Raw genomic sequence first — 12328 nt, forward strand, 5'->3', positions numbered from 1 at the left:
GGGCTGGGGAAGGTGCTCCTTAATTTTAAATAGAATTTCGAAGGTAAGACAGACTTGGTGTCTGGCCTCGCTGAGCCAGAGCCCACTGCTCTGGGAGCCCTGGCTGTGGGGCCTCCCTCTCACTCCCTGTACCATCCCTTGGGGGTGAGTGACAAAGAACGGGGTTCCCAGGAGAGGGCTGGGGAGACGACATCAGTCACCCACTGGGATTTTTGAGGCATTTTTAAACATATCTCTTTCCACGTCAGGCACCCTGGCGCACATTTGGGATCCCAATACTTGGGAGGCTGAGACAGGAGAATCGCAGGTTTGCGGCCAGCCTCAGCTACTTAGTCATGCCCTCCACAACTAAGTGAGACCCAGCATCCAAATAAAGAATAAAAGATAGGGCTGGGGGTGTGGCTTGGAGGTCGAATGCCCCTGGGTTCCATCTCCAGACCTGCAAAAGAAAAAGAATGGCTCTGGAGAGCTCACCACTTTAATCCCAGTATGCCGTTGGTCTTAGACCCCACCTATTCACTCCCTAGATTGTCCACCTTTAACCTAAGGGCAGCGCTGTCCTCGTAGGAAGGACCCGACCCCTGACATCTGCTTCCCAAACCCACCCAGCTCTGACTCTGCCCTCGGTGCTCCCACCCACCACGCTCTGTTACAGATCATAAGAGACTTCCTCAACTACACCTTGGATGAGCACTTAGACAACTCTCCCAGCGACGTGCTGCTCACCAACCTCTGGTCCTTGTCTGTGGCCATCTTCTCTGTCGGTGGGATGATCGGCTCCTTTTCTGTGGGAGTCCTCGTCAACTACCTTGGCAGGTACTGACCGTCACTGGGCAGGGCAGTGGGCCGTGACCCTGTTCTGTGCACTGAGGACGCGCATAGAAAATTAGGTCTGGAGCCGGGCGTGGTGGCGCATACCTGTAATCCCAGTGGTAGGGAGTCCAAGATGGTAGAATTGCAGGCCAGAGGCCATCCTCCGCTAAGTGAACTGAATGCCCCTCAGTTCAATCCCCAGTGCTGCAAAGAAAAAAAAAAAACTAGGTCAGGCAGATGATGACCCAGCTAAGAAACAGCTACTTCAGCCGGGCGGGTGGCGCACGCTTGTAATCCCTGCCTTGGGAGGCTGAGACGGGAGCATCACTGGTTCGTGGCCCGCCTCCACAACCTTGAGGCCCTCTGCAACTTAGTGAGACCCTGTTTCAAAATAGAGAATAAAATAGGGCTGGAGGTGTAGCTCAGAGATGGAATGCCCTAAGTTCCATCCTCAGTACCACAAAAAAAAAAAAATTCAGTCCAGTTGGAGCTGAGCACGACCATTCTTTTTTTTTTCCAGTGCTGTGGATGTAACCCAGGGGGATTCTGTGGATACTGGGATTACACGGGTGCGCCACCACGCCCTGTTTGAGCATGACCACTCTTGCTTCAAACTCCACTACCTTGCTTAGCTGGTCAAGAAAGGAACTTGCCGGGTGCGGTGGCCCACGCCTGCAATCCCAGTACTTGGGAGGCTGAGACAGGAGGATCGCAGGTTTGCAGCCAGACTTAGCTACTTAGTGAGGCTCTCGGCAACTTAGTGAGACCTTGTTTCCAAGTGGAGTATAAAATAGGTCTGGGAGGTAGAAAAGCCCCTGGGTTCCACCCCAGTACCACCCAAAAAAAGCAAATAAATACAGAATTAAAAAAAAGAGCTGGGCATGGTGGCACACTTGCTTGGGAGGCTGAGACAGGAGGATCGCACAGGTTTGAAGCCAGCCTCAGCTACTTAGTGAAGCTCTCAGTAACTTAGTGAGACCCTGTTCCCAAATAAAGTATAAAATAGGTCTGAGAGTATAGCCCGGAGGTAGAAAAGCCCCTGGGTTCCACCCTCAGTACCACCAAAAAAATAAAAAATAAAAAAGAATTAAAATAGGGCTGAGGGTACATCTTGGAGGCAGATTACCCATGGGCTTAATCCCCAGTACCAAAAAAAAAAAAGGCTTGGGTATATCTTGGAAGTAGAATGCCACTGTGTTCAGTCCCCAGTTCCATACACACATCAACAACAACAACAAAAAATAAAGGTATGGATGTGTGTGCTGGCCGAGCCTCGGGCTTTGGCTTGCAGCAACTCTCCGCAGGACGCAGGCCCTGGACCTAATGGTGGAGTACAAGCAGGGGAAATGGGAGGTCCCAGCAGATTCTGAGCAATAGGAGCGCAGGGGTGAGGAGGGGCGGGGAGATGGGGAGCCGCCCCCCTTTTGCTGACCCCCCTTTGGCTTCGGGGCCCTCACAGGCGCAATTCAATGCTCATGGTCAACCTGTTGGCCATCGCTGGGGGCTGCCTGATGGGATTCTGCAAGATGGCGGAATCGGTAGAGATGCTGATCCTGGGCCGCCTGGTCATCGGCCTCTTCTGCGGACTCTGCACGGGGTTGGTGCCCATGTACATTGGCGAGGTATCTCCCACGGAACTGCGGGGCGCCTTCGGCACGCTCAACCAGCTGGGCATCGTCATCGGTATCCTCGTGGCCCAGGTACCCTGGCATTTCTTGGACGTAATCAGTGTTGGTTTCATGCTTGGGTGAGTCAGCAATCGACAGATAGCATGCTCAAATGAATGTCTGGCACCTGCCAGCTGTGTGTGTGTGTGTGTGTGTGTGTGTGTGTGTGTGTGTGTGTGTGATTGTATAACATTATCTTACCATAGCTCATAGATTCTAATTAAGGAGGCTGGCAGGCAGGGCAGAGGAAGAAAAAGAAATAACTGGTTTCTCTTTTTCTATGGTAAAAGAATAGATAGCTGGGCGTGATGGTGCAGGCTTGTAATCCCAGTACTCGGGAGGCTGAGACAAGAGGATCACAGGTTCGCAGCCAGCCTCAGCTACTCAGTGAGGCTCTGCACAGTTTAGGGAGACTGTTTCAAAATAAAGAACAGGGCTAGGGAGTGTAGCTTGGAGGCAGAATCCCCCTGGGTTCAATCTCCAGTACCGCAAAACAAAAAAAAAATTTTTAATAATAAAAATAAAAGAGGGCTGAGCTGGGCGTGGTGGCGCACGCTTGTAATCCCCGCGCTTGGGAGGCTGAGACAGGAGGAGCGCACGGGTTCAAAGCCAGCCTCAGCTACTTAGTGAGGCTCTCAGCAACTTAGCGAGACCCTGTTTCCAAATAAAATATAAAAAAAGGTCTGGGAGTGTAGCCCGGAAGCAGAAAGCCTCTGGGTTCTACCCCCAGTACTACCAAAAAAATAAAAAATAAAAAATAAATAAAAATAAAAGATTAGGGCTGAAGTGTAGCTCAGAGGTAGAATCTCTAGTTCAATCTCTAGTACTGAAAGGAAAAAAAAATACTTCAAAACTTTTTAAAGGCACCTGGGAAATGTACAGGGTTTATAACCCTTTTTTTTGTTTTTGTTTCTAGATATTTGGCCTGAAGTTCATCTTGGGGACAGAAGAGCTGTGGCCTGTGCTGCTGGGCTTAACTATCATTCCAGCTGTCATCCAAACGCTAGCCCTTCCATTTTGCCCCGAAAGTCCTAGATTCTTGCTCATTAACAGACAGCAAGAGGACACTGCTAAGAAGAGTGAGTACCTTCCCGCTGTGCTGGAGGAGTTGAGGGTTGTGACTTTTATCTCTTTTGCTGTACTGGGGATGGAGCCTAGGGGCATTCTACCTCCGAGCTACGCCCCAGCTCTATGTTTTTTATTCTTTTTTTGTCTCTGTGTTAGTCGGGTTCCCATCACTATGACAAAATATCTGGGAAAATCAACTTGGAGGAGAACAGATTGTTTTTTGGCTCACATAGTCTACACGGAGCTGGCCCTAAGGCTCTGGGCCTGAGATGCGATGGAGCATCCTGGCGAAAGCACGTCCCAGAGGAAAGCTGTTCCATGTGGCAGCCAGGAAGGGGCTTGCGCAAGCATCCCCAGGGGCTGGCCAGGTGGCTCAGCGCTGGAGCACTGGCCTGCGTTGAACCCCAGGGCTCCGGTCCGTCCCCAGCACTGCCCCCACCCCAGCCGTCGGCCAGGTCCTGTCCTAAGTACCCGCTGCCTTCAACAGGCCCCAGCGCCCACCGTCCACCCAGCTGTGAGCCCCTCAGTGGCTTAAAGCCTCCAACAGAGAGTCTTTGGGGACGATGCTCCGTGGCCAAACCCCACGGTGCCCCAGGTGGCGCCCCGCAGCCGCCGGGCAGGACCACGCTGGGCCCCGTGGAATCTTCATCCTTCCCCTGTTCTCCTCCCGCCAGTCCTCCAGCGGCTGTGGGGCACCCAGGACGTGAACCAGGACATCACGGAGATGAAGGAAGAGAGCGCGCGGATGGCGCAGGAGAAGAAGGTGACGGTGCTGGAGCTCTTCAGGTCGCCCAACTACCAGCAGCCCATCCTCATCGCGATCGTGCTGCAGCTCTCCCAGCAGCTCTCCGGCATCAACGCGGTGAGTGGCCCCTGCACGGCGCCGCAGAGGGGGCGGTGCTCGGCCAGGGCAGGAGCCCTGGCCTCCAGGGTCAGTCGGGCGACTGGCGAGACCCTGTCTGGAAGCCAGACCCACTGATGGGCGAGAGTGTTAGTTAGCTACCATCCTCCCTAGACCTAAGCCTTTCTTCCTCCTTCCTTCATTTCTTTTCCTTCCTTCCTTCCTTCCTTCCTTCCTTCCTTCCTTCTTTCCTTCCTTCCTTTCTTCCTTCCTTTCTGTGGTACTGAGGATGAATCCAGGGGCTACATCCAAGCTATACCCCAACCCCTATGTTTTACTCATTTTCAAACAGGGTCACACGAAGTTACAAAGAGCCTCACTAAGTACCTGAGGCTGTCCTCAAACTGCGACCCTCCTGTCTCAGCCTCCCAAGTACTGGGATTACAAACAGGTGTCACCACACCCAGCTTCTGCTTTTCTTTTTTTTTTAGTGGGTCTGGGGATGGAACCCAAGGGCATTCGACCTCCAATCTATACCCTCTGCCCTATTTTTTATTCTTTATTTTGCAACAGGGTCTCACTGAGTTGCAAAGGGCCTCACTGAGGCTGTCTGCAAACCAGGATTCTCCGGTCTCAGCCTCCTGAATGCTGGGATTACAAGCGTGCGCCACCAAACCCAGCTCCTAGTTTTTTATTCTTTATTTTGAAACAGGATCTTACTAGGTTGCCGAGAGCCTCACTAGGTACCTGAGGCTGGCCATGAACCTGCAATCCTCCTGTCTCAGCCTCCCAAGTACTGGGATCACAAGCATGCACCACTGTCAAAGGCCAGCTAGTCCAATGGGGCGCGAGTCCACTCGCGATCGAGAATGTCAACAAAGATGGGGAAGGATAGAGTGAAATACTGCAGCCTCTTATCTGCAGTGATTCTTTCCCTTTTAGGGACTAAATTTCTTTAGGTCCCTAAATGACGGTGCTTTTGGGAAGAACCTGATATGGACAAGAGCCTTTTGAGCTAATGACACTTTATTACAAGAACCCCGTAAAATTTATACCCTTCACCAGTAAAGTTAATAATAAGAGAAAAGGAAGTGAATGCAATCACTGTGAAACAATAGTGAATGACATGTAAACAAAGGTAAAAAAAACTAGTCTGGCTTTCAGCTGGCTTTTGGCTTTCAAGAGATTAACTCCGGATCTTCTCCCAGATCTTGCAGACAAGCAGTTCCAAAGGGCAATATTTCAGAAGAAACGGGCACGCCCAAGGCTTGGAGGCTTTTCGGGGAATCTTCTTTAACTTTCTTGGAACTTTCCATCTTTTGGGCTCAGTCCATATGGCAGGCGTGGGGGGATGTGGCGATTCAGGTGGATGTGATAAAAAGTTCTTCCAGGTGTTCCCGCCTTGCCCTCTAAAATCTGAAATCTTAAGCAAACTCACAACACAGTTTGGCAGACAAACACCAGAAATACCATGTAGTATTTAGATTTACTTGTCAGATATACTTCCTTAGCTGTGAAACACTTTTCCCCAAATGATCCTATAAATAATCCATATTCCTGTCCCGGACCCTTTGCAATATCCTTTCCTGGGCCACGTGGCGCCCCTCCCATCTCGGGCAGGGCTCATACTGGGTGTAAAGGTCAAGAATCTTCCTAGCCTTCAGCTCCATTGTATTGGGCAGTATTAGTTGCTCATAAACTGGGTTGCTTTGATGTTACACCCAACGTTTGTCTTCCCGTATCTGGGCAGGATCACAAAGAGACGTAAATGGAGGCATCGGGTCGCCTCCCCCTCTAGGTTAGTTATTGATTAGGTTGAGGGTCAAAGATTGAGAGGAAATCTGCGTTTGTCATTACTGACATGCTACTATTGCATCTAATCTTTAAGTTCTTTTCTGAACAAAGCCAAAGGCATTTAGAGGTTTGGACAAATTACTAGAAATTTTATTCTCCACGGACTCAGTTTCTTTCACAGTCCTGATCTTACACCACCCGAGCAATTCATGTGGGGAGTTAAAAGAATACTAGAAGAATAATAGTTATGAAAGGATATCTAAAAGTGGAGAGTACTTTTGGCCAGCGACCACACCTTCTCTCGGGGCTGTTTCTCACTTTGAGATTCTGCCTATGGACTGCATGAATAATAATAATGCAGATGCCGAGAGGGCGTGGCTTTTGCTGGTATCTGCACACCACCACTTCCTGGAGCTTGAGTTTAGTTTTTAAGAGCTCTCTAGCCGGGCGTGGTGGTGCACACTTGTAATCTCTACACTTGGTAGGCTGAGACTGGAGGATCGCACAGGTTCGAAGCCAGCCTCAGCTACTGAATGAGGCTCTCAGCAACTTAGTGAGACCCTGTTTCCAAAAGAATATTTAAAATAAAGCCGGGTGTGGTGGCGCACTCTTGTAATCCCAGCATTTGGGAGGCTGAGACCTGAAGGATCGAGGTTCACAGACAGCCTCAGCTACTTAGTGAGGCCCTTTACAACTCAGTGAGACCCAATTTCAAAATAAAGAATACAAATAGGGCAGGGGGTGTAGCTCGAAGGTCGAATGCCCCTCAGTTCCATCCCCAGACCTGCAAAAAATAAATAAATAAATAAATAAAAATAAAATAAAATAAAATAGGTCCTGGAGTATAGCCCACAGGTAGAAAGCCCCTGGATTCCACCCCCAGTACCACCAAAAAAAAAAAGAGCTCTCCAACTGGCGCGCAGTCACCTCAACGGCATGTCTTGCTTTCTCTTAGGTGTTCTACTACTCGACAGGCATCTTCAAGGACGCGGGGGTGCAGGAGCCCATCTACGCCACCATTGGGGCCGGCGTGGTCAACACCATCTTTACTGTTGTTTCTGTAAGTGATGCCCATTGATCCGGGGAAGGGAGATTCTCTCTCCAGATACCCAAAGGCAGGCTGCCTGCCCTTTACTCTCCCATCACTTAGCTAAACCTTTCTTTTGCCACTCTTCAAGACGGAAGGGGGTGAGAGAGGGATTTGCCGGGCCACGGGGAGGGGCGAGGCGTGGCCCCTAGAGCCGAGGTCTTTACTCCTACTGAGGCCGACTTGGGTGCGTGGCTCTGATGAGGGTGTTTTTCATGAGGGGAGCTGAGGTCTCACGCTCTGTTTTTCAGCTCTTCCTGGTGGAGAGGGCAGGGAGGAGGACCCTGCACATGGTGGGCCTGTCTGGGATGGCCGTATGCTCTGTCCTCATGACGGTTTCTTTGCTGTTAAAGGTGAGTGGGTGCTTTGCATGCAGGAAAGTGGGCGGTGTGGAGGGCTTACAGTGGACTCTGTCTGTCAGGGGATGGGTTATGGAGTCTGGAGGTCACAGATAAATGTAAGAGAAGCATGATTCTTGTTTTTTTGTTTTGTTTTTGTTTGTTCGTTTGTTTATAATACTGTGGATGGAACCCAGAGACATTCTACCCGGAGCTATACCCTTTTTTTTTATTCTTTTTTTTTTTTTTTTTTTTTCGGTACTGGGGATGGACCCAGGGGCATTCTACCCCTGAGCTACACCCCCAGCCCTATTTTGTACTGGGGGAGGAACCCAGACGCTTTCTACCTCCGGGCTATACTCCCAGACCTTTTTTATATTTTATTTGGAAACAGGGTCTCACTAAGTTGCTGAGAGCCTCACTAAGTAGCTGAGGCTGGCTTCGAACCTGTGTGAACCTCCTGTCTCCACCTCCCAAGTGCTGGGATTACAAGGGTGCGCCACCACGCCCAGGAATACCTGTTTTTAAGAGAGGTAGATGAGAGCCTGGTGTGGTGGTGCATGTTTGTAATCTCAGCATTTGGGAGGCTGAGACAGGAGGATCTGGGTTCACAGATAGCCTCAGCTACTTAGTGAGGTACTCCACAATTTAGTGAGACCCTATTTCAAAATAAAAGAATAAAAATTGGGCTGGGGGTGTAGCTTGGTGGTAGAATGCCCCTGGGTTCAATCCCACCAGCACCACACACACACACACACACAAAAAAAGTGGATGAAAAAATAAAAAGTTAAAAGGGCTGGGGTAGCTAAGGTGTGGTGGTGCATGTCTGTAATCCCAGTACTTGGGAGACTGAGACAGGAGGATCACAGTTTAAAAACCAGCCTCAGAAACCTTAGGGGATCCTATTTCAAAATAAAAAATGAGCCAGGCATGGTGGAGCATGCTTGTGATCCTAGCATTTGGGAATCTGAGACAGGAGAATCGTGGTTTGCAGAGAGTCTCAGCTACTACTCAGCGAGGCCCTTTGCAACTCATTGAGACCCTGTTTCAAAATAAAGAATAAAAAATAGGGCTGAGGGTTTATGTAGCTTGGAGGTAGAATGCCCCTGGGTTCCATCCCCATTACAGGAAAAAAATAATAATAAATTATTTTTTATTATTATTATTTATTTATTTATTTATTTTTGTGGTACTGAGGATGGAACCCAGGGGCATTCTACCTCCAAGTGACATCCTCAGTCTTATTTTTTTATTCTTTTTCTTGAAACAGGGTCTCACTGAGTTCCAGAGGGCCTCACTAAGTAGCTGAGGCTGTCTATGAACCTCGATTTTCCTCTCTCAGCCTCCTGAATGCTGGGATTACAAGTGTTTGTCACCACGCCCGGCAATAAAAATAAATTTTAAAAAATGAAATAGGTCTGGGGTTGTAGCTCAGAGGTAGAATGCCCCTGCGTTCAACCCCAAGTACCAATAAATAATAAATAAGCAAATAGGACTGGAGGTATAGGTCAGTGGGAGGCCATCCCTGGCTTCTATCCATAGTATCACGAAAAAAAAAAGCTCCTCAGTGAGGGGCAATCCCATTTTCCCAGTTTATAAATGATGAAATGATCTTGATGCTAGATGACAGCTGCGATTAGAAGGTTCTAGATAGCTGGCCGTGGTGGCGCACGCTCGTAATCCCAGCATTCGGGAGGCTGAGACTGGAGGATCGCAGTTCGCAGCCAGCCTCAGCTACTTAGTGAGGCCCTCTGCAACTCAGTGAGACCCTGTTTCAAAATAAAGAATAAAAAAAAGCTCCTCTGAGGTCAAAGGCCCCTGGGTTCCATCCCCAGACCCACCCAAAAAAAAAAAAAAAAAAAAAAAGAAGGTTCTAGACTAACTGCATTGCAGCACAGGGCGTTTAGCAGGAGGCCTGGGGCACCGGCCTCGAATCATGCCACCTCAGCTCTAACTCTGCTCCCTCCCTCCTACAGGATCAATTCGAGGCCATGAGCTTTGTCTGCATCACCGCTATCTTGATCTACGTGGCCTTCTTTGAGATTGGACCAGGCCCCATCCCTTGGTTTATCGTGGCTGAACTCTTCGGCCAGGGACCCCGTCCGGCTGCGATGGCGGTGGCTGGCTGCTCCAACTGGACCTCCAACTTCTTGGTCGGGCTGCTCTTCCCCTCAGCTGCCGTAAGTATATCCTGGGGCTACCCCAGCCTATCTCGATCCCACTGAAGCCAATGTGTTCAAGATACATGGTAATAACAATACTGATTCCTGCCAGGTGTGGTGGTGCACGCCTGTAATTCCAGTACTTGGGAGGCTGAGACAGGAGGATCGCGGGTCCAACGCAAACCTCAGCTATTTAGTGAAGCCACCTGAAACTTAGTGAGACCCTGTTTCAAATTAAAGAATTAGGCCGGACGTAGTGGCACATGCTTGTAATCCCAGTGCTTGGGAGATTGAGACAGGAGGATCACACAGATTCGAAGCCAGCCTCAGCTACTTAGTGAGGCCCTCCACAACTCAGTGAGACCCTGTTTCAAAATAAAGAATAAAGCCGGGCCTGGTGGGGTGCACGCTTGTAATCCCCGCGCTTGGGAGCCAGAGACAGGAGGATCGCGCAGGTTCAGAGCCAGCCACGCGCGCTGGTTTAGGAGATCGTGTTTCCAAATAAAAATGTAAAAATAGGTCTGGGAGTGTATCCCGGAGGTAGAAGGGCTTCCAGTACCACCAAAATATATATATATATATATAGATAGATAGATAGATAGATAGAAAGAAAAAAAAAAGAATAAAAAGTAGGGCTAGGGGTGGAGCTCAGAGGTAGAAGGCCCCTCGGTTCCATCCCCAGCATTGCAAAAAAGAAAAAAAGGACCGGGCGTGGTGGTGCACGCTTGTAATCCCAGTGCTTGGGAGGCTGAGAAAGGAAGATTACACAGGTTCAAAGCCAGCCTCAACTACTTATTGAGGCTCTCAGCAACTTAGTGAGACCCTGTTCCCAAATAAAGTATAAAATAGGTCTTAGAGTATAGCCCGGAGGTAGAAAAGCCCCTGGGTTCCACCCCCACTACCCCCAAGAAAAAGAAAAGAAAAAGAAAAAAGGGGGGAGGAGTTTGGGATGTGGAAAGTTCCAGAGGCACGCTTATAATCCCCAGCATTTGGGAGGCTGAGATCAGAGGATCACAGTTTACGTCCAGCCTCAGCTACTTAGTGAGGCCCTTTGCAACTCAGTGACACTCCGTTTCAAAATAAAGAATACAAACTAGGGCTGGGAGTGTAGCTCGGAGGTCGAATTCTCCTGGGTTTCATCCCCAGACCTGCAAAAAAAAACAGTTTCAGAGAAATAGGAAACTGGCAATGGAGTCATAAATTAAATGAGTTTCTGAAGAAATCTTGCTCTTTTCACTAAATATGGAGAGGGTGCAGGCCTCCTGTTACAGATGTGTAGGAAACCAAATCTGTCGATGCCTGCTTTTCCTGTTGACTCTCCTGTCTCGTGTCTTTTCCCTAGGCCTACTTAGGAGCCTACGTTTTTATCATCTTCGCCGCTTTCCTCGTCATCTTCCTGGTCTTCACCTTCTTCAAAGTCCCAGAGACCCGAGGCAGGACTTTCGAGGACATCACGCGGGCCTTTGAAGGGCAGGCTCAGGAGGCCAGGGCTGCCAAAGCCTCCATGGTGGAGATGAACAGCATTCAGCCCATCAAGGACCCTGCCAGGCACGCCTAAGGCCGGCCGCCTCTCCTCCCTCCGACACGGAAAGCCACCTCTCCAGGAATGGAGAGACCTCATCCGGCGACCCCAGGACTGCTCCCCGGCACTGCCACTTGATTCCTTTCTCATCCCTCATACTCCTTGACACCCAGACGAACCTGATGCTGGGGCTAGTTGGATCGGCAATGGCTTTTTAGGTATTTCATTTCTCGGGACATTCTCTCCTGTTTAGGAGGGACCAAGAGAACCTACCTTCATTTCCGGAGGGCTTGGCAGCTTGGCATATGACACCTTTGCTGGCTCTTCCCCTCCTCTTGGTTCTCAGATGGCCTCGCCAGGCATTCAGGGGGTGGAGGGAGTCAGGGTGCAGTTCTCCAGGCTCAGTAAGCAGGGAGCGGAGACAGGAGTGTGGAGGGCCAGAAGGACGGGACAGGAGCCGCCTTCCTTACTTCCGACACCCTGCACCGCAAAGCAACTTGAGTTTTATTTATTTTCTCTTCTGGTTTTATTGCATAAATATTTATTTTTTTAAGCGTAATTTTACCAAATAATGAAAGAATAAGGAAATTGAGGTTAGAGGGAGGTGTTTAAGAGGTGGTAGGGTGTAAAGAGTTTGGTACTGGAGGAGGCAAAATGCAAAATGCACGAGGAAGACGTGGAGGAGGAAGCCCGTTGGTTCTTGGGGTTAGGGGATGTACGGAGTGGATGTGCCTGAGACTTGCACATCACCTCTTGACAATTTCTGTTACAGATGGAAACTCTTCGGTTAAATTTTTCAGAAGAGTCATGTGCCTGTATAAAAGCTTCTGGTTTTCTTTGGAATTTTCCTTTAAGAATAGCGTTTCTGTGTACTGTTACTTGAAAAAATCTACGCTGGTCACTAAGATACTAAAATAAGCATCTTAGTCAATGGCGATTTGATGAGTTTTAATTTTGGATGGAGTCCAGAGAGGGAAAGGTTATTCCTAGAAAGGCTGTCCCCTTCCCTGACAGCGACTCCTTCTCCCTAGTGGAC

The 12328-nt window shown here is 49.4% G+C and overlaps 1 protein-coding gene across 1 annotated transcript; it reads left to right on the forward strand.

Annotated features, from left to right (window-relative positions):
* Nucleotides 1–754: 754 nt before the first annotated feature.
* LOC308269639 (solute carrier family 2, facilitated glucose transporter member 3) lies at nt 755–11328 on the forward strand (the record flags this gene model as incomplete). The annotated part of the gene is made up of 8 exons (XM_080705005.1): nt 755–816; nt 2273–2513; nt 3397–3559; nt 4223–4410; nt 7139–7243; nt 7522–7623; nt 9585–9788; nt 11113–11328. Exons 1-8 carry the CDS (start codon nt 770–772, stop codon nt 11326–11328), a joined length of 1266 nt encoding a protein of 421 aa, XP_080561131.1. The 5' UTR covers nt 755–769.
* Between the last annotated feature and the right edge of the window lie 1000 nt (nt 11329–12328).

Source organism: Muscardinus avellanarius, assembly GCF_963383645.1.
Source record: "Muscardinus avellanarius genome assembly, chromosome: 11".
NCBI classification, from domain to species: domain Eukaryota; kingdom Metazoa; phylum Chordata; class Mammalia; order Rodentia; family Gliridae; genus Muscardinus; species Muscardinus avellanarius.